Genomic DNA, 25,431 nt, shown 5'->3' with positions numbered 1-25,431 from the left:
GTTGGGTTGCTGACACCTCCCCGGCCCACACTTCAAGACTGGGCTGCCAACTTAAGCCCTGGTCTGCAACGCATCCCCGGACCGGACTTACTGCCGCCACCGCGAGCCCGCACAACTTCCTCAGCATCTTCCAGGCCATGCCTGCCACCCCCCACCGCCACTGCATTTCAGCCACCCACATGCCGTGACCAATGACCATGACCACATCACATCTCCCCCGCCACCAGCAGGCCGGGGGCCGTCAACTCACCTGGAATCCAGATCCTGTTCCAGACCGAGGCTGAAGAAGGGTCTTAACCCGAAACGTTACAAAACTTACAAAATTCATTTTTCCTGCATCTAGCCTGTCCAATCCCTTTCTTTGCAAAGGAGCTTGCCTAACTTTTAACTTCTGACTTCTGAATCTGTATATGTGTACAATATCCAACAGTGACGGGTCATTAAAGTGATCCAGTAATCTCCATCAACTCACCAAATAAATTTTTTAAATGTGGTTTCAGATTTAAGTCACTTACTACGACAATTTCTATCTGTAAAGTTGTGTTTTTATGTCTCTCAATATCTTCATTTTGTTTGGGACAGAATTATGCCCATATCCTTGACTTCAACTATATTGTTTGCCTTGAGAAACATTTTCATTTGTTCTGCTTATGAAATGATGTAGCTTTTATCATAGACTTTATCATGGACCCCAACGTTCTTGATATAACTGGATTGGGAATGTGCTGCCATCTTGCATTGTTCCCTCTTCCAATGAACCCATGCACTAGCCTTTAATTCTTCAATACTGAAGTCCAGTCTTGTTTCCCATTGCTTTTGATCTACATTTTGGAGGTACTGTGATTCATATTACTATCACAAGTAATGAGTCATAAAACTGATCATATTAGGTATGTCAGAGGCCTGTTCTAAGATAACGATATTTCAAAGACGTTTCCTCAACTACGGCCTAATAATGGCGAAAAAATTAATACTTAAATTTTGGAAACAGACAACAGTCCCCACAGTGAAGAATGGATTACAGATATGTCCGAGACACTACATTTGGAAAACATTAGGCTTGTCTTGGCGGAAAAACCAGATGAATTTCTTAAGACATGGACACCCTTGACTGAATTTTTACAACAATAGTATGGTGAAACACAAATTTAAATTTAAATCTGAAGCTGGCTTGTGTGGGGGGGGGGGGGGGGGGGGGGGGGCAAGGTTTATCTCCATCTTTTCTTATTCTTCTTTCTTTCTGCTGCGCTGCTTTGGTAGCTCAGGGGACTTTTTCTCGTTCTTTTCTATTCTATCCTTGCACTTTTTCCTTTCTTCTTTTCTTGCTTTCCCTTTGTTTCCTTTTTTCCATTTTTCAATTCAGGTTATAAGGTTAAAAATGAAGCTGTACAATAATTGTAAAATTCTAGATGCCGAATGCTTTATCTTTGTACAATTGCTTCTAATAAAATAAAAAGGATAACGAGGGATTAAAAAATAAAAAAAATAAAAATAAAAAAAACAAGTAATGAGTCGAGTGACCCTCTTCACAACTGCGCAGCATCCTTATCTTTACTGACCCCGAACCTTGTAACCAATGTAAGATACATATTGTGCTGAGTTCTTATATGTAGTAAAGTTCTGGGTCGGGCACAGGAAATACAGAGAGCTCTAAAAGCAGCATCAGGTTCGTTGACGGCACAGATGTGCACAATAATGCATGTATGATTAAATACACCACAAGTGGCACCACGCACATTTATATATAATACAGTTGCATTTTAAAAACACCAACATCCAGTAGGACAATTTATTTAAAATAACCAGGACCTCAGTGAGCTGGTGATTTAAAACTAGTCAGACCCTGTTGATGAGGTATTTTTAAATCACCTGAGCTCTACAGAGAGAAGATACATAAAATCACACACGGCACTAAGTGTGAAGAAAGGGTCCCGACCCCGAAACATCACCAATCCATTTTCTCCAGAGATGCTGCCTGACCCGCTGAGTTACTACAGCGTTTTGTGTCAGACTGATTCCTGGGATGTCAGGACTTTCATATGAAGAAAGACTGGATAGACTCGGCTTGTACTCGCTAGAATTTAGGAGAGTGAGGGGGGATCTGATAGAAACGTACAAAATTCTTAAGGGGTTGGACAGGCTAGATGCAGGAAGATTGTTCCCGATGTTGGGGAAGTCCAGGACAAGGGGTCACAGTTTAAGGATAAGGGGGAAATCCTTTAAGACCGAGATGAGAAAAACAATTTTCACACAGAGAGTGGTGAATCTCTGGAACTCTCTGCCACAGAGGATAGTTGAGGCCAGTTCATTGGCTATATTTAAGAAGGAGTCAGATGTGGCCCTTGTGGCTAAAGGGATCAGGGGGTATGGAGAGAAGGCAGGTACAGGATACTGAGTTGGATGATCAGCCATGATCATATTGAATGGCGGTGCAGGCTCGAAGGGCCGAATGGCTTACTCCTGCACCTATTTTCTCTGTATCTATGTATCCATGTGTCTATCTTTAACACCAAGGGTGGAATCTATAGCCATCTCAGTGAGAAAGGACATTTATAATCATCCTGCTATTAACACCAACAATCAACAACAATCGGTTTTATTTGTCACGTGCACATAAAGTGCAAGTGAAATGAATTTGCCAGTAGCGGTACAACGTTAAAGAATGCACAAAAACACACAAATAAATTTAACACGAACATCCACCACAGCATTCATCACTGTGGTGGAAGGCACAACAATTGGCCAGTCAAGGAATTAGGTCAGGGGTGTTTAAAATGGCTCAAACATTCAGGAAAGGATATCATAAATAATCAAGAGTGAGAGGGATAATGGATGGAATGGTCATCCAGTCCGATTATTCCCCACACATTCATTATTAAAGTTGGGGTTAAAAGAAGATCAGTGTGTGGAATGGGTTTCTCCTTGAAGTCCTCCTGGCAAGAGCCTGGAACAATTTAAGTATTGGTGGAATGCAGCAATTACAAGAATCTGGTGTCCTTCTGAAGATTGAACACTCCTGTCTTTAGCATATTTAACATATCAAATCATCCCAAGGGCTTCACAAGGGTTTTATCGACCAAAAACGTGACATCAGTAAATAGAAATCAAAAAGGTGAAAATGCTTGAAATCTGAAATTAAAACAGAAAATGCTAGAAAAACTCAACAGGGCAGGCAGAGGGAAATAGGGAGAATGTTTCACATTATAAACCCTTGGTCTGAACTAAAATGTTAACACTGTTTAGTTTTCCACAGATGCCACCTACAATGCTGCCTGACCCGTTCAATTACTCCAACACTTTGTAATTTTTTTCTAAAATTTCTAGCATTTTCTTGAGTCTACATTTGCAACTGCATGTATCTTGAGACAGTGTAACAAGAGGCATCGCACAGCAGAAACTGAACAAATGTGTTACATTTTCTTTGAATAAAAGATTGGAATTTGAATACTCCAGCACTGCTCAGGACTCAGCGCAGTAACTAAAACTCTAGCATATAATGTAAAATGTTTTGTTCACCTCAGTGAAAGGCGTATAGCAGGGATCCGGCCAGTAACCCAAAATCATACGGCCTGCAGGCGTATTTTTTTTTCAATTAGTTTTCGTAAGCTGGGAACCGCAGCCAGTCCCAGGGCACGCAGGCGACCTGGGCGCTACAGCCAGACCTGGGGCAAGCGAGCCGACATGGGAACTGTAGCCAGTCCTGGGGCAGGCGAACAGACCTGGGAACTGTAGCCAGTCCTGGGGCAGGCGAACAGACCTGGGAACTGTAGCCAGTCCCTGGGCACGCGAGGGACCTGGGAACTGCAGAAAACTAATTGAAAAACACGTGAAAACAAATGCGAAAAACAACACCAAGTGTCACACTATGGCGATAGATGTGGCCCGCCATCCGCTCACAGGCATGTGTCCTGGCCCCGATACATACCAAGGTTGCCGACCCCTGGCGGTTAGGGTTGAAGGCAAAGTTATATTAGGTAATCATAGTAGGTTATTTATAATTACAATCTTTGCATAAGATCAAGCCTGTGCCAGGAGAAACACTGTAGACTCCTTTTCAACAGGCTGGTCTCATGCAATGGACATTTGATCCGCCAGCTGCAGTGTTCTGTAATGTGCTTTAAGACTTGGCTACTTGTGACAATTGTGTACGAATGTTCAGTCATTGTTTTCTGCTATTCAGCCCATAGCGTGCCTCAGCTCTGGAAAATATGGAAAGGATAAATATTTCGGAAAGCCATGTCACCCAAAGCATTTCTGCCAGCGAGGAGGGGGAGGGAAATGAAAACAAGTATTATTTAAAGATTTAAGTCCATTGCAAAATACAGTTAATCAGAAAAGGGAGCTGCAGACAGTGTTTGCATAAAGTCTCAACACAGCCAGGAGACTGATAATGCAGCTATATTACTAGGTGTGATTCTATCGTACTTTTCTTCTCATCGTTTAAAGGTTTTAGGTTCAGAAGGTTATACATTATGCCTCAATATGGCCAAGGTGACATTTAGAAACGTAGAAACATAGAAAATAGGTGCAGGAGTAGGCCATTCGGCCCTTCGAGCCTGCACTGCCATTCAATGTGATCCTGGCTGATCATCCAACTCAGTATCCTGTACCTGCCTTCTCTCCATACCCCCTGATCCCTTTAACCACAAGGGCCACATCTAACTCCCTCTTAAATATAGCCAATGAACTGGCCTCAACCACCTTCTGTGGCAGAGAATTTCACAGATTTCCTTCTGTGACAGAGAATTCCACATTTGAGAATATAAATGTGGCTGGCACTGCAATTTTGGAACTGTGATTTCTTGAATTAAATCTTTAATGAACTTTGGTGCCTTGGGTGGATATAAAAGACTGCACGGTGTTCTTCAAGGATCTTTAGTTTTTAAGAGATACAGCGTGGAAACGGGCCATTTTGGCCCACCGAGTCCACGGCGACAATCGATCACCTGCACACCAGATTTATGTTACTTCACTTTCACATCCTACACACTGGGGGCAATTTCACAGTAACCTACAAACCTCCATGTCTTTGGAATATGGGAAGATACCGGAGCACCCAGAGAAAACCCACGCTGGCACAGGAAGAGCGTACAAACTCCTCACAGATGACACCCATAGTCAGGATGGAACCTGGGTCTTTGACGCCGTGAGGCAGTAATTCTATGATTGTGCCACTTTTTATAGATGGAGCTTTGTGGAGTTCTCACGAGTGTCATAGTCACTCAATCACTTTGCTCAATCAATTTATGACTTCATTATTATTCTGAACAAAATATCTTTCACTGTATCTTGCTGCACGTGACAATGATAAACAAATACCAACTAATACCAACATAAACTGAGCATAGTTTTACTCACATTACCATAATGAATGAGAATCCTTCAAGTAACAGTCAATCTAATTGAAAGACATGTTGAGATGGACTGAAGTTGTGAAACGCTATATAACTGCAAGCTTTTTATTTTATCTAATAGAAGTCATCTATAATGAATGTGATAAACAGTGAGGGAAGTCAGTCAAAATCAAAACTAAGATTGAGGGGGGATCTTATAGAAAAGTACAAAATTCTTAAGGGGTTGGACAGGCTAGATGCAGGAAGATTGTTCCCGATGTTATATATATATATATAAGCATCTGGATAAACAGGGTCTGATTAGGAACAGTCAACATGGATTTGTGCCTGGAAAGTCATGTTTGACTAATCTTCTTGAATTTTTTGAAGAGGTTACTAGGGAAATTGACAAGGGTAAAGCAGTGGATGTTGTCTATATGGACTTTAGTAAGGCCTTTGACAAGGTTCCTCATGGAAGGTTGGTTAAGAAGGTTCAACTGTTGGGTATAAATGCAGGAGTAGCAAGATGGATTCAACAGTGGCTGAACGGGAGACGCCAGAGGGTGGATGGCTGTTTGTCGGGTTGGAGGCAGGTGACTAGTGGGGTGCCTCAGGGATCTGTGTTGGGTCCTTTGTTGTTTGTCATGTACATCAATGATCTGGATGAAGGTGTGGTAAATTGGATTAGTAAGTATGCAGATGATACCAAGATAGGGAGTGTTGTGGATAATGAAGAGGATTTCCAAAGTCTACAGAGTGATTTAGGCCATTTGGAAGAATGGGCTGAAATATGGCAGATGGAGTTTAATGCTGATAAATGTGAGGTGCTACACCTTGGCAGGACAAATCAAAATAGGACGTACATGGTAAATGGTAGGGAATTGAAGAATGCAGTTGAACAGAGGGATCTGGAAATAACCATGCATTGTTCCTTGAAGGTGGAATCTCATATAGATAGGGTGGTAAAGAAAGCTTTTGGTATGCTAGCCTTTATAAATCAGAGCATTGAGTATAGAAGCTGGGATGTAATGTTAAAATTGTACAAGGCATTGGTGAGACCAAATCTGGAGTATTGTGTACAATTTTGGTCGCCCAATTATAGGAAGGATGTCAACAAAATAGAGAGAGTACAGAGGAGATTTACTAGAATGTTGCCTGGGTTTCAACAACTAAGTTACAGAGAAAGGTTGAATGTTAGGTCTTTATTCTCTGGAGCGCAGAAGGTTAAGGGGGGACTTGATAGAGGTCTTTAAAATGATGAGAGGGATAGACAGAGTTGATGTGGACAAGCTTTTCCCTTTGAGAATAGGGAAGATTCAAATAAGAGGACATGACTTCAGAATTAAGGGACAGAAGTTTAGGGGTAACATGAGGGGGAACTTCTTTACTCAGAGAGTGGTAGCGGTGTGGAATGAGCTTCCAGTGGAAGTGGTGGAGACAGGTTCGTTGGTATCATTTAAAAATAAATTGGATAGGCATATGGATGAGAAGGGAATGGAGGGTTATGGTATGCGTGCAGGCAGGTGGGACTAAGGGAAAATAATTGTTCGGCACGGACTTGTAGGGCCGAGATGGCCTGTTTCCGTGCTGTAATTGTTATATGGTTATATGGTTATATGTTGGGGAAGTCCAGAACAAGGGGTCACAGTTTAAGGATAAGGGGGAAGTCTTGTTAGCACCGAGATGAGAAAAAATGTTTCACACAGTGAGTGGTGAAACTGTGGAATTCTCTGCCGCAGAAGGTAGTTGAGGCCTGTTCATTGCTATATTTAAGAGGGAGTTAGATGTGGCCCTTGTGGCTAAAGGGATCAGGGGGTATGGAGAGAAGGCAGGTACAGGATACTGAGTTGGATGATCAGCCATGATCATATTGAATGGCGGTGCAGGCTCGAAGGGCCGAATGGCCTACTCCTGCACCTATTTTCTATGTTTCTATGTTTTTAATCTAGTGTAGGATCCCATTCCTCTGCAGCTGGAATCAGATTAGCCTTCTCAGTCATATGGCTACTGAATACTCTAAATCTTATGGTAATGGCAACAATTCCTCAGGTTTTGCTTCACCAAATATACAAAGTTCTTTAATCACAGGGGGAATGATAACTAATGCTTAATGCTAATTCTAAACTCAGGTTTATGTCATGGAATTAGTTGCGTATTATCAACTGTTACCGGCACAGGTGGAGCTAACTTATGGTTATTCCTTCTCTTGCTGAAGATAACCAAATGGAGTCACAACAGCTGTGGACAGAAGATTGGCATGATCCAAGTGTAAAACTGTGCTATGGAATTCCCATCATCTAGTTTATACCATAGAAACCAGTATATAAATTACAACACCAAGTCCACACAAGTCAATGCAATATCACCATCATCCAGTGTACAGCAGTATCTTTCTCACCATCATCCAGTGTGCACCATTTAATTGCCATCAGTGTATGTGCACTGTTTATATATATATTTTATAAATTGTTAAGTGTCATCACCACTATTAAGTATATATTCACCTTTATATAGCATATGCCGTGCTATTTGCACCAGATATAAATCACCAGCACCCAGTGTATACAGTACAGGAGGAACCAAAATAAAAAGCACACAGAGACCATCACAAAGTGTACACCAGAATATGAATCACCAGCATCAAAAATACACCATAGAGTGAACATCAAAGTATATCATTGTCAACGAGTGTACAGATGTGAATATTGCACAGCACAATATAATTACCCAGGTACTCTAACAACATTTATGGCATTTGGACAGGTACAAGGATACAAGGATTGGAAAGGTTTAGATGGTTTAGGCTGAACCCAGCAGATGTGACTACTGTAGATGGACCATCGTGGCCGTCATGAACAAGTTGGGTCAAAGAGCCTTTTTCCATGTTGTATGACTCTATGACACCCAGTGTACACCATTCCGACCACATAATGCTAACACACAATGTATGCTGTAGAGGAACATGAGTAGGTTTTTTAGTACCTCTACAGTGAGATGTGTTTATCCTTGTTGATATCATGAGCTGATGAGTGTTGGTGAGATGTACTCTAAACCCTGAGCCTGTCGTGCCAGTATAGGGCCTGTCCCACCAGCATGCGACTCCATGCGGCAAGCGCGACCTAACGTGGTTGCTTGAGCCGTACGGCCTCGCGGGGCTGGTCCCGACATCGCGCTGGGGTCCGAAAAACTGACAAAACTAAACAAAAATTCCGCGTGGCAACGGCCTGCCGGCCCGCAGCCACATTGAGGCCGTACCCAGCGTCTTGATGCCGTACGCAGCGTCTTGACGCTGTATGTCACCCGCGAACTTCCCGCGGACTTCGCTCGAACTTCACGTCAACTCGTACGAGATCACTCGACCTCCGCGCGGCGCCCGCTTCCGGTTTGGTCGCACATGTCGCATGCAGTCGCATGCTTGTGGGACAGGCCCTTAAATCTGCAATTCCCCCACATTCCTTGATCCATTTTATGTCATACAACACAAGTCAATATATAACAGCACCAAACAATACACTCCAGAGCTCATTAAAAGCACACAATGCATCCCAACAACAATCATCAGCGTATGAAATCCACAAACTGAATGAACACATCCCAAGCTAGTACATTAGCCTTGAAGCAAGCCTAATCCTAACATTCACTCTCTTTACTGTCATTGCATGTTAATGACAATGGGTACTATCTACAAAATGTACTGTAGCACATTTCCAAGAGTTCTTTAATAATACTCTTCCTAAACTTCAATATTCATGTTTAAGAACAAAATGGGAAGCAGAGACATACGAATGCTGCCACCTACAGTCTGTATGTGAACATACAAGTTAGGAAAAGGAGTAGGTCATCAGACCTGCACCCTTTCTGAGACCATGTAACTTTAATTCTACATTTCCATTTAACTTAAGAATTGTTCTACCTCTGCCTTAAAAATATCCAAAGACTCTGCGTTGACTGCCTGGAGAAGAGAGTTCCAAAGATAATCGCCCTCAGTGAAAAGATTTTGTCAAATCCAAGCCTATTATTTTTTTAGCAGTGATGTCAAGTACTAGGTTCATTGAATTGAATTGAATTGAATTGAATACATTTTATTAGCCAAAAATGTATACATACAAGGAATTTGCCTCAGTGCTTTGCTTGTAATTAACAACACGATATACAGTAGACAATTAAAAATAAAACATTATAATTTAAACATGTGAAGAATGAAATAAAATACCAGAGCAAAAGGAGTCTACAGAGTAGAGCTACCGCTCGTGGAAAAAAACTGTTTTTATGTCTGGATGTGGTGGATTTGACAGTCCGGAGTCGCCTTCCAGAGGGAAGTTCTTCAAAGAGTTTCTGGCCAGGGTGGGAGGGGTCAGAGATGATCTTACCTGCTCGCTTCCTGGCCCTTGCAGTGTACAGTTCATCGATTGGGGGAAGGTTGCAGCCAACAACCTTCTCGGCTGATCGAATGATGTCTCCTGATGTCATGCTTGGTGGTTGAGCCAAACCAGACCATGATGGAGAAGGTGAGGACAGACTCTATGAGGCAGTATAAAACAAGACCATCATTGCCTGTGGCAGGTTGTGTTTTCTCAGCTGCCGCAGGAAGTACATCCTCTGTTGTGCCCTTTTGACTGTGGAGTCGATGGTCTCTCATTTAAGGTCCCTGGAGATGATGGTTCCAAGGAACTTAAATGACTCCACAGATTCCTCCCCATCCTGGATCGGTCCAATCAGGGTTACGTCATCCGCAAACTTGAGAAGTTTGACAGAGGAGTCTGTGGAGGTGCAGTCGTTGGTGTAGAGAGAGTAGAGGAGAGGGGAGAGTACGCAGCCTTGCGATGCTCCTATACTGAGGGTCAGCGGATCTGAGATAAGCTTTCCCAGCCTCACATGCTGCTTCCTGTCTGTCAGGAAGTTGGTGATCCACTGACAGATGGATTCAGGCACAGTCAACTGGGAGAGTTTGGAGTGTAGTAGCTCTGGCACAGTGGTGTTGAATGCAGACCTAAAATTCACAAACCATCCCAGAAAAAAAACAGGAGCAATATCGACATTCTGATCCTTTTTAGTCTACGCAGTACCAGGTGTATCTTCTTCAAACTGAAATATATTTATACTCCCGGGTAAAGGGTGGCACGGTAGCGCAGTGGTAAAGTTGCTGACTTACAACGCTTGCAGCGCCGGAGACCTGGGTTCGATCCCGACTACAGGTGCTGCCTTTACGGAGTTTGTACGTCCTCCACGTGACCCCGTGGGTTTTCTCGGAGATCTTCGGTTTCCTCCACCACTCCAAAGACTTACAGGGTTGTAGGTTAATTGGCTTGGTGTATGTGTAAATTGTCCCTAGTGTGTGTAGCATAGTGTTAATGTGCGGGAATCGCTGGTCGGTGCAGACTCGGTGGGCGGGAGGGCCTGTTTCCGCGCTGTATCTCTCAAAACTAAACTAAATACTAAACTCCCATGAATAATTGGATCTGCAATACCATAAACCCAATCCCGTTGATTGGTGCCAGCTTCAAAGTAACTTGTCAATTTTTGCATGTGTAGACGGACATGCTGCACCAGAGCGTGTATGACTTCATCCATGTGGACGATCGACAAGAGTTCCAGACGCAGCTACACTGGGCTATGAATCCACCACAGGACTTGTCTGGGCAGGATCCTCTGAGGCAGGAAGCTAATGGTGAGTAAATTCAAACATCATTCTCAATCAGAAAATGATGGATTCAGGCACTATTTCAGGATGTGAGTCCAAAATTTAAACAGATACGACGTTGCAGTGTTTTATGTGTATTAATTGGCATTGTATCTTGCCTATAAAGTTGGGTGTTAAAGATCCTGCAGATCCATTTGAAAAGGGGCAGAGGGAATTGTTCCTCTTTCGAACTCTGCCACTAAGGTGGACTGCATTCATTGCATGGAAAATGGCTAGTGCTCAGTTACCAATCAACCGTGATTATAACTCATTTGACATAAATCACTTTGGATATTCTGAAATGTATGATAATTCATTACATAAATTATAAATACACCCAATGAGCTGATGGCTCCTGTTGTCCTACTTATTGTTTTATCTCCTGAAAGTATCAAAAGCATGAAGCCAAAGTTGTAAGGTAAGAGTTAGGAGTTTTAAAGATGACCTGAGGGTTACATTTTTTTTACACGGAGAATGGTTCGTATTTGGAATGTATTACCAGAGGAGGTGGTGGAATCAAATACAATTACTACGTGAAATGAACAAAACTAAACTAAACTAGGCAAGGCACAGAAGGGTATGGTCTTTACGTGTGCCAATGGGATTAGTGTAAATCGGCTGAAAGGTTGATGTAAATGTGGTAGGTTACAGGGGCCGTTTCTATGCTGTACTCACTGATGATAATTTGTTGCACGATTATGATAGTGTTATTGTCCAATTTCAGGTGAGGAGATTCTGAGTTCGTGCAAAGTTTACAGCCCCAAAGTTTTACCACCGGAATTTTCTCAATTTCTGAACCGTTGTTTCATCATCCGAGTGCGTTGCCTCTTGGACAGCACTTCGGGATTTCTGGTAGGTAAACAGCTGAAGGAGAAGTGCGCGAGAAAGAAAGTCTGCCCACCAATTGATTTCAGATAAAAATGAGCAGAATTAGTATCGAGAGCCACAATTGGTGCTATGGTGGGAATTTTTTATTTGTGTGTTTCAGATACATCTCGATACTTATGCCCCTGTCCCACTTAGCAAACCTGAACAGAAACCTCTGGAGACTTTGCGCCCCACCCAAGGCTTTCATGCGGTTCCCGGAGGTTTTTGTCAGTCTCCCTACCTGCTTCCACTACCTGCAACCTCCGGAAACCATCAGCAACCTCCGGGAACCGCACGGAAACCTTGGGTGGGGCGCAAAGTCTCCAGAGGTTTCCGTTCAGGTTTCCTAAGTGGGACAGGGGCATTACACACCAGATATGATTGCACAAAGGGAACTAACTACATTCAGCTATTACTTGAAAATTGAACAAATTAATCCAAAATATTTTATTCTTCCAACCACAGATCATCCTGCGAATGTTTAACAACAATTAGATGTCATCACCTTCATAAAACAGTGCCTTCCTTGTCACTGCCACCATATCTCTCAGCAGAGTTAATATTGGGAGGATAGTATTTTCATTGGCATTACAAGAAATGACTTGTGTGATGAGATATTTTGTTGCTTAAGGTTCACAGATTCATGGTTTGTGGTTGATTTTGGGAACAACGTCTATGGAGTACCTACAACTTACAATCACAGCTATTTATTTTAACAAGTAACAAATACTGCTAGATCACAAAATCCAAAGTGGCAATGAAATGTTGGTGAAGGACATTCCACAGCTACTAAAGTGAACAGTACTGGCACAATTCATCCAACTCAACCCAACCCAGCTCCACATAAACCATTGCTATGCCTTGATCATCATGATACCATTCCATTCCTTTCCCCCAGTTAGCTTCTCCTCAGATGCATTAACCATGCTTACCTCAAATAATCCATGTGGTCGGAGATTTGGCAGAACTCTTGTGGGGATGGGATCGAGGTGGCAACATGTAGCAGTTTGTGGGTCCACTTACTGTACGTGAAATATGCTTTCGTTTAAAAAAGCTGCATTTTTCTCTTTAAATGAGAGAAGGGCCTGTTTTTGTGCTGTGATTCTGTACTTCTTCCCCTTTGGATCTTGCCCTTCTAACTCTATCTCGTCCTTCTTGCTGCCTCCACAGGAATCCATGCTTCAATCTCTCTCCAGTCCACTCCTTGTGGGTCATCTATTGTTTGATTAGATCAGGGTGATCTGTATCTTAGTTCTCTCTTCCTTCCATAATTTCACATTGCTTTCACTTAAAAAATAATCTATTGAACAGAGTTTAGATATATACAGTTGTCCCAGCACCTTTTTAATTAACGAAAATTTTAAAAATCCATTAAATTTCCCAAGAAGCACTTCTTGACATCATTCCTCACCAGCCCAATTCTAATTTTAAGAGTACACCTTCATGCTCTGATCTCCATCACCAGAGGTAGTTTCTTTCTATCTACCCTATCGAATTCTTTAAACATCTCTTTTCAATCACCCTTAATTTTCTTTATTCTAGGGACTGCGTTGCCTAGTTTCCTCTAAACCATTTCCTGTTTTTAGATTTCATGTTCATTAACTTTTACCATGATGTTATTCCTCCCCTACTCCATTCCTCATTTTACATCCACCCACCTTTCTCACAACAGACGATGAAGTTCCAAGGCAGACTGAAGCATCTCCAGGGACAGAAAAAGAAAGACCGGTCTGGTGTCTCCCTTCCGCCTCAGTTGGGGCTGTTTTGCATCGCTGTACCTCTGCTGCTCCCTTCCATCGGTGAAATGAAGTTGAATAGCTTGCTCCACAAGACAAAGCACAGGCTGGATCTCAGCCCAGTGACGCTTGGGGCAAAGTAAGTGACAAGGTCCCAGTCGTCTGGAAGTGGCTGCTTAAACGGGTGATGCAACGAGATTCCTGAATAATTTTTAAAAGGGTATTTGGCATACACTGGAAAAGAAATAAAGTTTCAGGTTTTTCAGAGAAATACACAGAAATGAGACTAATTGATTAGTTTGTTCAAATAATGAGTACAAACATAGAAACCAGGGTCTGTGCATTACAAACATTAATGGTTCTATGAATTGGGTTTTAATTAATGAGGCAAGTGTCTCAGTGAAGAAACTGCGTTTAATGTTTGATATAATTCGGGTTTGATAGAGGTCTTTAAAATGATGAGAGGGATAGACAGAGTTGACGTGGACAAGCTTTTCCCACTGAGAGTAGGGAAGATTCAAACAAGAGGACATGATTTGAGAATTAAGGGACAGAAGTTTAGGGGTAACATGAGGGGGAACTTCTTTACTCAGAGAGTGGTAGCTGTGTGGAATGAGCTTCCAGTGGAAGTGGTGGAGGCAGGTTCGATTTTATCATTTAAAAATAAATTGGATAGGTGTATGGATGGGAAAGGAATGGAGGGTTATGGTCTGAGTGCAGGTAGATGGAACTAGGGGAGAATAAGTGTTCGGCACGGACTAGAAGGGCCGAGATGGCCTGTTTCCATGCTGTAATTGTTATATGGTTATATGGGTGAGTTGCATCGAGATTGTTGGCTTGAAGGCAAGCACACAATACAGGTGAGCCAGGTTCATGTGGACTTCCTCCAATCTCCACTATTGCATTCGGTGCACCAGATGTGGCCTCCTTCACATTAGCAAGACCAAGAGTAGAATCACCACTTGCGCCCTATGTCTGCCCAAGGCTTGCTGGAGTTCTCGGTTGTCAACTTTTTTAACTCCCCTTCCCATTTCCCTACTGATTCTTCTGACCTTGGCCTCCTCCCATTGCCAGAGTGAGGCCACACACAAACTGGAAGAACAGCATGGCATATTCTGCTTGAGTAGCTTACAACCCAACGGTATGAACAATTTCAAGTGATAGCCCTCTACTCCACTCTCTTTCCCCCCGCCCCCTTCGCTTCAGTGAGCATACATTTCTCCCACCACCTTAGGCACCTTAATCACCTCACTCCTCTTTACTCCTCCGTACACTCATCCCCATCACCGAGTCTCATATTTCGCATTTATCTTCCCTCTTTCCTCTACCCCCGTCCCATCCCTCCCTCCAGTTTTACATGTCAACCCTCCTCTTTTTTCATTATCTAACACCCTTTTGTCTCCTTTTGACCTACATTAGTCTGAACAAGGAACCCAAGCAGAAACATCGTCTGTCCATTCCCTCCACAGATGTTGCCTGACCCGTTGAGTTCTTTCGAGCTTTTGTGCTTTGCTCTATATTCTAGCACCTGCAGTTTCTTGTGTCCTTAGGCTTTGTAGAGACCATATAAGTAATATAGTCTAGCGCGCATGGGTTCACATTGCACCAAAACCATTTGAGAATTTGAATTTAGTTTGATGAAATTTGAAATAAAGTGCTTTTGAAATAAAATGCTTTGTGTCAAAATCTGGATGATCTTAGGAATTCAACAAAGTTTGCTGAGGGACATTTTCTCAGCAATTTCCAGATATTAAGGTTTGGAGCCCATTTTCAGATTGGAGCAAAAGACCATGGATGGTTTCCTGTCAGATACAGATGGGTCAAGGTCATTGAAAAGGCTTGTCCCCACATGTTAGGACCATCTAAACAGTGAAGTAGAACTTAATCTGCTGGGTTGCTTGTCTCCATATTAGATAAAGATATACCCCTTTCTCCCTGCTGCTAGAGATTCTGATGTGTCTTTAAACTTTTAAAAAATATTATCAAGCCCACATCCTTCCTACCTCTACACCCCATTTTATCATTTAATCGTTTTATCGATTTTATCATTTAAAAATAAATTGGATAGGTATATGGACGGGAAAGGAATGGAGGTTTATGGTCTGAGTGCAGGTAGTTGGGACTAGGTGAGAGTAAGTGTTCGGCACGGACTAGAAAGGCCGAGGTGGCCTGTTTCCATGCTGTAATTGTTATATGGTTATATATAATTGTCCAATAAAATCTGATTGCTAATGTGCTTTACAGAATGTACTTGTCAGCCACATCAACTCTGAGGTACACGTGACTCTGGTCACAAATCGTCATGGTTTACTTTAACTGCATGCTGAAGTGGCCAAACCAATCATTCAATCATAGACCACGTGCAGGCTCGTCGATCGTTCCGTTCAGTCCGCCTAAACCTACCTGATCTTCCGGTTGCTGAAAACTTTAACTCCTCCTCCCTTTCCCAAACTGACCTTTCTGTCCTGGGCCTCCTCCATTGTCATAGTGAGGCCCAGCACAAATTGGGGAACAGCACCTCATACTTCGCTTGGGCAGCTTACATGCCAGCGGTATATTGACTTCTCTAACTTTAAGTAACCCTTACTTTCCCTTTCTCTCCATCGCTCTCCCTTCCCAGTTCTCCGACCAGTGTGACTGTCCCTGATTACATTTTATCTGTTTGTTTTGTTGTTACCTTCTCCTAGCTAACAATGATCTATTCTACATTTTCATTGATCTCCACCGCCTTTGATGTCTCGTTCTCAAACCTCCCACTTCCCTACCTCTGTATCCCTCCCTCCCCCTCCCCTGTCTCTCAGTCTGAAGATGGGTCTCGATCCGAAACACCACCCATTCTTCTCTCCAGAGATGCTGTCTGTCGCACTGAGTTACTCCAGCATTTTGTGTCTATATTCAATCATATCAAACTGCAGCTCAAAGAGCAAAAGGTTGGACAATAAATACTGGCCAGTCCAGCAACTCTTGTGCCAAATAGGAAAAAACAACTTAAAAAAAAACCTTATTTAAAAACATAACCATGGCACCTATTAATCATTCATTTATATTTATTACTAGCAAGGCTGGCATTTACTTCTCATGTTTTTTATGTATTTGTTGGGTTTGGACTACAGCTGTTTGGATTATTTAACCAAACCACAGAAGCACTAACTCAGTAACATAAGCACATTGGTAAAGTCTCTTTGATCAGAAGGCAGGCATCAGAAATAGAATAAACAACATGGTCACAAAGGCTTTGCTTCAGAACATGTGAAAATAGAACATAGAACAGTACAGCACAGGAACAGGCCCTTCGGCAAACAATGTTCATGTGAACATGGTGCCAATATATGTGCTTAGAGATTGTAGTATACTCTTGGCATGCTTAACACACATTGTGTATCGTGCTACACAAAATTGCTGGGGAAACTCAGCGGGTGCAGCAGCATCTATGGAGCGAAGGAAACATTGTGTATCGTGCTATTGCCCACTTAAGTGTCCAGTGAAAGCATTGGACACAGTTACATTAAATGGTGCACGTTGATTCATGGGCACAATGCCACCTCATCCCAGCAGTAGTGAAGTGTGAGAGGTTTGTCAGATCTTACAACTGAGAAATAGGCTGCTTTGGAGGTGAAAGGCAGCATAGGCATGTGGAAACAGCAATCACCCAATCCAATCTGTTGATTTGGTCTTGTGCAACCAGTAGCCTCACATCACTGTGAGGTTACTTACAGACATCACAGCACATTGTACTGTGGTCATCACAGGGACACAGTGATCCTTCTACACAATGGAAAGGGAATGCGTGGAAAATGTAAGTTAACCATCAAGATCAAGTGAGGAACCATTTCATTCTCATCTCTTTAATGGTCTGCTACAAAGTATGTTCCTTTAGTGTAAGGGATAAACAAAGCTGTAGGTTGCTTGCTTATGCACCATTTTAGTTCAGTAAATACAGAAATGGCTGATGCACAAAAATATGTCTGAGCTGCGTGATAGCTGCTGGGGAAATGTAAACACCTCAAGGGAATCATGAATGGCAGTGCCAGAGCCAATTTCCCAATGAGAGCTAATTGAACTGGAAATAATTGATAGTGGGATATATGGGATAGTGGGAACTAATAAGAACAAAAGGGCACTTGTGTATACAATTTGTGAATTAAAAAACATGCACAAATTGGCCCAATTACTAGGTCATTGATTTTTTTTCTGCCTCAAGAGATCCATCTCCCCCCATGCCACCTCTTCCTGACATCCAACCTCAGACAGAGGAAGTCATCCTTCAAGGATTTAGCAAGGATTTAGCAGCTAGCTGGCTCCCAAAGTGATCGAGATGCCACATTCACCTCACTCTTTCTTAAATTGCCTTGGCCTTTATAACAAGAGGAATCAAATATAGGAGCAAAGAGGTCCTTCTGCAGTTGTACAGGGCCCTAGTGAGACCACACCTGGAGTATTGTGTACAGGTTTGGTCCCCTAATTTGACGAAGGACATTCTTGCTATTGAGGGAGTGCAGCGTAGGTTTACAATGTTAATTCCCGGGATGGCGGGACTGTCATATGCTGAGAGAATGGAGCAGCTGGGCTTGTACACTCTGGAGTTTAGAAGGATGAGAGGGTATCTTATTGAAACGTATAAGATTGTTAAGGGTTTGGACACGCTAGAGGCCGGAAACATGTTCCCGATGTTGGGGGAGTCCAGAACCATATAACCATATAACAATTACAGCACGGAAACAGGCCATCTCGGCCCTACAAGTCCGTGCCGAACACTTATTTTCCCTTAGTCCCACCTGCCTGCACTCATACCATAACCCTCCATTCCCTTCTCATCCATATGCCTATCCAATTTATTTTTAAATGATACCAACGAACCTGCCTCCACCACTTCCACTGGAAGCTCATTCCACACCGCTACCACTCTCTAAAGAAGTTCCCCCTCATGTTACCCCTAAACTTCTGTCCCTTAATTCTGAAGTCATGTCCTCTTGTTTGAATCTTCCCTATTCTCAAAGGGAAAAGCTTGTCCACATCAACTCTGTCTATCCCTCTCATCATTTTAAAGACCTCTATCAAATCTCCCCTTAACCTTCTGTGCTCCAGAGAATAAAGACCTAACTTATTCAACCTTTCTCTGTAACTTAGTTGTTGAAACCCAGGCAACATTCTAGTAAATCTCCTCTGTACTCTCTCTATTTTGTTGACATCCTTCCTATAATTGGGCGACCGAAATTGTACACCATACTCCAGATTTGGTCTCACCAATGCCTTGTACAATTTTAACATTACATCCCAGCTTCTATACTCAATGCTCTGATTCATAAAGGCTAGCATACCAAAAGCTTTCTTTACCACCCTATCTATATGAGATTCCACCTTCAAGGAACTATGCACGGTTATACCCAGATCCCTCTGTTCAACTGTATTCTTCAATTCCCTACCATTTACCATGTACGTCCTATTTTGATTTGTCCTGCCAAGGTGTAGCACCTCACATTTATCAGCATTAAACTCCATCTGCCATCTTTCAGCCCATTCTTCCAAATGGCCTAAATCACTCTGTAGACCAGGGCCACAATTTAAGAATAAGGAGTAAGCCATTTAGAACGGAGACAAGGAGACACTTTTTCTCACAGAGAGTGGTGAGTCTGTGGAATCCTCTGCCTCAGAGGGCGGTGGAGGCAGGTTTCCTGGATGCTTTCAACAGAGAGCTAGATAGGGGTCTTAAAAATAGCGGAGTCAGGAGATATGGGTAGAAGGCAGGAACGGGGTACTGATTGTGAATGATCAGCCATGATCACATTGAATGGCGGTGCTGGCTCGAAGGGCCAAATGGCCTACTCCTGCACCTATTGTCTATTGTCTTTTCCTCACATTTCCTCGTCCTCTCTCCCATACTCTCCTCGAGAAACAATTGGGACTGAATCATGACCTGGTTCAAAATGTAAAGTTCTGTATCTCATGGGTTATGGCAGTCTATATACCTGAGTTGTTGGGAGTGGGTGGAGGGAGAGCAGACACGATGATGTTGAATAAAGGTGTCAAGACATTCGCTGCCTGTTGAACAATGAATTCCCTATTTTCTGAAGAATTCCTGCTTCTTCCTGGTTTTACCTGCTCAAATATGATTTATTGGCCAGTGATTTGAATATTCATTAGAGAGCATGGTGGCGCGCAGCGGTAGAGTTGCTGCTTACAACGCCAGAGACCCAGGTTTGATCCTGACTATGGTTGCTGCCAGTACAGACTTTGTACCTTCTCCCAGTGACTGCGTGGGTTTTCTCTGGGAGCTCTGGTTTCCTCCCACATTCCAAAAAAGTACAGGTTTGTAGGCTAATTGGTTTCAGTAAGAATTGTAAATTGTCCCTAGTGTGTAGGGTCGTGCAAGTGTACGGGGATCGCTGGTCGGCACGGACTGTTTCCATGCTGTGTCTCTAAACTGAACCCAAACATAACACAAATTGTTAGAATTGTGGCAGGCAAGAGCAAAATGTTCAATCTTTTGCCATACCGTCCAAATACAAAATGACATCTTGTCTGTTCAGAGATGATGATGAAATCAGTGTTTCCAGCCTGCTCCACTTTGTTTCATTCCCCTAGTTTCCCACCCCTTGCCCCTTTCAAAACATTTCAAATGAGTATTTTCATCAAGTGAATGTACAAGGATCAACATTACCATCTGCTGTTGACAGCTGGGACAACATCAGTATAACACGAATGTAGCAAAAGTGAAAAACAATAAAACCCAGCAATTATTCTCTTTGGAGATGATTTTTACACATTTTTACAGACAGCATAGAAACATAGAAACATAGAAATTAGGTGCAGGAGTAGGCCATTCGGCCCTTCGAGCCTGCACCGCCATTCAATATGATCATGGCTGATCATCCAACTCAGTATCCCGTACCTGCCTTCTCTCCATACCCTCTGATCCCCTTAGCCACAAGGGCCACATCTAACTCCCTCTTAAATATAGCCAATGAACTGGCCTCAACTACCCTCTGTGGCAGGGAGTTCCAGAGATTCACCACTCTCTGTGTGAAAAAAGTTCTTCTCATCTCGGTTTTAAAGGATTTCCCCCTTATCCTTAAGCTGTGACCCCTTGTCCTGGACTTCCCCAACATCGGGAGCAATCTTCCTGCATCTAGCCTGTCCAACCCCTTAAGAATTTTGTAAGTTTCTATAAGATCCCCTCTCAATCTCCTAAATTCTAGAGAGTATAAACCAAGTCTATCCAGTCTTTCTTCATAAGACAGTCCTGACATCCCAGGAATCAGTCTGGTGAACCTTCTCTGCACTCCCTCAGATTTGGAGACCAAAACTGTACGCAATACTCCAGGTGTGGTCTCACCAAGACCAAGCATAAAGTTAAGTAAAATGGTACTACCTCAATTTGTTCCTGTTTGTGTAGATTTAATTTTCTCTTAAACATGATTCATTATTTGGCTGCTGATCTGGAGCAACCACTTTAATTTTATACATCGTGCTGGAGTAACGCAGTGTGTCAGGCAACATCTCTGGAGAACATGGATAGGTGACATTTGTGTATGAAATATGATTAACATATTTAAGGTCTTGCGCAATTGACGCATGCGCAAGAGAAACTCTTCGTGGCGTCCTGAACTAAAGTAGCTTGTTAGTTTACTCCCGTGTCCGAGTATTATTTAAAGTCAGTTTCCAGCACCAAATACACAACAATTGGCGTTGAGGAGCAAAGAACAGAAAAGGATAGAACAAATACTTCCAAGAAAAAAGTTAAAAAAGATTTGACGCCAAAGTGTATTTGGCGCCACAAATAGGAACGGCACCAAGCAGAAAGAAAAGGAAAGTCGGAACAGGGAGTAAGAGCGCAAGGAAACAAGTGGGGCAGTACAACGTGGCACAGCTGAAAGCAAGAAGCCGAACCAGCAGGACAGCCACGGTGCCAACATACCTGGAACGCTTTCCAGTGCCGTGCAGCCCACGGCCAGGCCCAGCAGCCGCCACCGACGTTGGGTGAGTGTACAGTACCGTGCAACCCACGGACAGGTCCGGCAACCGCCACCGACGACGAAGTCAAGTCAGCCCGGCCGCGGGCACAGCCAGCCCCCACTAGCGAGATACAGTCAGCCCAGCCACGAGTCACAGCCAGCCCCCAGCCGTGGAGCCAGCAAGCAAGCTAGCAAAGCAGCAACAGCCAGCCCGGGAAGCCAGCAACAGCCAGCCCGTAAAGACAGCCCGAGATGTTGCTGAGGCACCGGAGTCCAGAGACAGTCAAGTCAGACCGGTGAATTTCTCGCAGCAAAAGCTGGACTGCACGAATTTAATGTATTGTTCACTGTTATCAATGATTTAAGTAAATATGTGTGCATAGCAGGTATATGGCTTAAAATGTTCTAGTTTTCTATTGACATTAAATGTTGGTTATTAGTATAAATCTATTATTATAAGAGTTAGTAATAGCCATTTTGCTGGATAACTGCTCTGTGTGTAAAATAATTAAGTCACGTAGTGTACCTGAATAGCAACAGTAGCATGGCTACTCTAATTGTAGGAAATGTGCCCCTGTTAGATTCTGGGTATAATTTTGTGGAATGGATTGAAGTCTTACAGGCTTGGTTCACTTCAAATGATGTCACTGCAGAAGAGAAGAAACGAGCATTGTTCCTTACAGGCTTAGGTAGCAAGGGTTATCACACCTTACGTGCGTTGCTGCAGCCAGCAAAACCTGCGAATAAATGTACGAGGAATGTAAGGAGGCATTAATTGCTCACTTCCCACCTAAACCAACAGAAATCGTGCAATGGAATCGGTTTTATACCTGCACACAAGCAAGTGAAACTATCCTTCAGTTCCTAGCAAAGCGTCGCCAGTTAAGTGAGGGGTGTAATTTTAAGGAACTGGAGAATATGCAAAGGGATAGGTTGGTGGTAGGATGTGCAGATATTAACATCCAGCAGAAACTGTTGGGTACACCGAGACTGACCTTCGAGAACGCAGTCAATATTGCGACGGCAATGGAGGTTGCTAGACAGGACCTAGAGCAAATCAGGAAGATTGGAAGGCCCCAGGATGATTTTAACCCCGTCCATCAGATCCAAAGGAAGGAGCCTGGACTAAAGGAGACAAGGAGTCCTCCAAGGGCATCCAGATACAAGGAGCCGGGAACTGAATAAGACATGGAGTTCACCAAGGGCATCCAGAGACAAGATTCACAACTCCAAGAGGTGCTGGAGATGTGGCGGCAGCCATGAGCAGACGACGTGTAAATTCTGAGATAGTAGGCGCTTCAGGTGCTCGGGAATGGGTCACACCAAAAGCCAGTGTGATGCTGTTAGAGCTTACCAGCAGAGGAGAAGACGATTACGGAAAAATGCAAACTGCTTGGAGGAGACTGATTCGGATTCATCAGAGGATTGTATGAGCCATTTGGAAGACGAATCAGTTAACAAGTTGTCCAACTCTGAACCGTATACGGCCACTGTGATAGTGAACGGCAGGGAGGTACAAATGGAAGTGGACACTGGAAGCCCATGGACTACAGTACAAGAGGAAGGCTTCAAAAAACTTGGTCAGGACCCCAGACTGGATTCCTGTAGCCTTAAGCTAAAATCCTACACAGGGGAGAAGGTGGACATTACCGGACAAGCAGCAGTACAGGTACTGCCCCATCCTCACTGGAAGCCAGAAACGCTGACCCTAGTGGAGGTAAAGAAAGGTGCAAGCCTAATGGGAAGAGACTGGTTGAGGAAGTACCCTGAATTGCTGTCAAATATGGCCAGCCAGAAAACGCCGGGTCCAAGCCTAAGGCCACCAAGTAGGATACACAATTTGCGAGAGACCTTGAGCTCAGTACTTAACAAGCACGCCAAGCTGTTTGATAACATGGAGTACTGAAGGGGTACCAAGCCAAAGTGTATCCACAAGACTGAAACTGGGCGAAATTTTACAAAGCAGCTCCTGTTTCATATGCTGCTAGGAAGCAGATAGATGCCACATTGGATGACTTGCTGCAGGAGGGCATTATCAAGCCGGTGAAGACAGCAGATTTTGCATGCCCTGTGGCGGTCCCTGGGGGGTAGGCCACTCCTTGGATCATCCCCCTCGCCGATTGAGGGACAGGGGCGTTGGTCTGCCACGGGGTTTCCTGACGACTCCCCAGGGGTAGAGATAAGGGTGTTGTGGTGTGTACTCAGACTGCTGGAATTAAAAAGCTTCTTTTGAATCCGCCTGGTGTCCGGTCTTTTCCTGACCTTGACCAGGCCACTACACTGGTGACCTCCTCCTCTGGCTACTTCGTCCCCCGCACTTGTTGACCAGGCGCCTGTTCCGGGGCCGAGCGTTGTGTGCACCCGGGCTGGCCGCCGTGTACGCCCTCCTGTCCGTTTCGTACCTCGGGTACTTGGGGGGGGGGGGGTCCTGTGGCGGTCCCTGGGGGGTAGGCCACTCCTTGGATCATCCCCCTCGCCGATTGAGGGACAGGGGCGTTGGTCTGCCACGGGGTTTCCTGACGACTCCCTAGGGGTAGAGATAAGGGTGTCGTGGTATGTACTCAGACTGCTGGAATTAAAAAGCTTCTTTTGAATCCGCCTGGTGTCCGGTGTTTTCCTGACCTTGACCAGGCCACTACAGCCCGATCATAGCTGTTAAGAAACCAAATGGGAGCATGAGAGTCTGTGGCAATTACAAGCTCACAGCAAATAAAGTGGAACAATATCCACTTCCAACGTTGGAGGGTCTCCTGCAGGAACTAGAAGGAGGAGAGAAGTTCTCTAAACAAGACCTCTCCCATGCTTATCATCAGATAGAGTTAGACCCGGACACTCGGAAGTACACCACAATCAATACGCCCAAAGGGCTCTTCGAGTATACTAGGTTACCTTTTGGGATATCCAGTGCACCAGCCATGTTCCAGAGAACAATGGAGAGCCTGCTAGCGGATATTCCCATGTGTAAGCTGTATCTTGATGATGTCATCATCAGCGGAAGGACTGACGAAGAACACCTCCGGAACCTGGAAGCGGTCCTGTCAAGACTAGAGACCAGTGGGTTACGTCTGAAGAAGGAGAAGTGTGCACTGATGCAAGAGTCAGTCGACTATCTCAGACATCAACTGAACAAGAATGGTCTTCGTCCTCTTCAAGACAAAGTTGATGCGGTGAGGGAAGCCAAGCGGCCTGTGAACCAAAACCAACTGCAGGCATACCTAGAATTACTTGAGTGTTACAGGAAGTTTATACCCAACCTGTCACAGCAGATTGCACCGTTGACTCTAATGCTGAAGGGTGAGATCCGATCAGCGGAGTCAAAGAGTGGGAGGTGAAGCAGCAAGTCTGATCCCAAGTTCAAATGGGGAAAGGAACAAGTGCAGGCATTCCAGAGATCCAAGCATCTCCTGCAGAGTGATAGTGTGCTGACGCATTACAATCCAGCCAAAACAATCTTGCTCCAAACGGATGCAAGCCCCTATGGCTTAGGTGCTGTGATAAGCCATGTGGATTCAGATGGACAAGAACGCCCGATAGCTTTTGCCTCACGCACTCTCAAGCCCAGCGAAGTGAATTACGCACAATATGAGAAGGAGGGCTTATCCATAATCTTCGGACTGAAAAAGTTCCACATGCAGTTACATGGGAGGTTTTTCACCATTGTGACTGATCACAAGACTGATGGGACTCTTTGGAGACCACAAACCTGCCAGCCCAATGGGCCTCTGCCCGCGTAGCAAGATGGCATATGATCTTGTCTGCCTATAGTTACAAGATTGTCCATCAGGAAGGCAAGAAACACCAGAATGCAGATGCGTTGTCGCGCTTGCCGAACCACGAAGAGGACTCTTCATGGAATCACCCTC

The 25,431-nt window shown here is 43.9% G+C and overlaps 1 protein-coding gene across 3 annotated transcripts in view; it reads left to right on the top strand.

Annotated features, from left to right (window-relative positions):
* The window catches only part of ahrr (aryl-hydrocarbon receptor repressor), a 246,024-nt gene that overhangs the window by 207,331 nt on the left and 13,262 nt on the right, over nucleotides 1–25,431 (top strand). For all 3 annotated transcript variants that reach the window (XR_004410989.1, XM_033016767.1, XM_033016766.1), the window contains 3 exons: nucleotides 10,866–11,001; nucleotides 11,738–11,865; nucleotides 13,553–13,755. Coding sequence is in view for 2 of the 3 variants with exons in the window: in XM_033016767.1 (XP_032872658.1) it covers nucleotides 10,866–11,001; nucleotides 11,738–11,865; nucleotides 13,553–13,755 (467 nt within the window). In the remaining variant the exon portion in view is untranslated. The remainder of the gene's footprint in view (nucleotides 1–10,865; nucleotides 11,002–11,737; nucleotides 11,866–13,552; nucleotides 13,756–25,431) is intronic.

This window comes from Amblyraja radiata, chromosome 2, assembly GCF_010909765.2.
Source record: "Amblyraja radiata isolate CabotCenter1 chromosome 2, sAmbRad1.1.pri, whole genome shotgun sequence".
NCBI lineage: Eukaryota > Metazoa > Chordata > Chondrichthyes > Rajiformes > Rajidae > Amblyraja > Amblyraja radiata.
The sequence above is the reverse complement of the archived record's forward strand: the minus strand, read 5'-3'. Positions and strand labels throughout refer to the sequence as shown.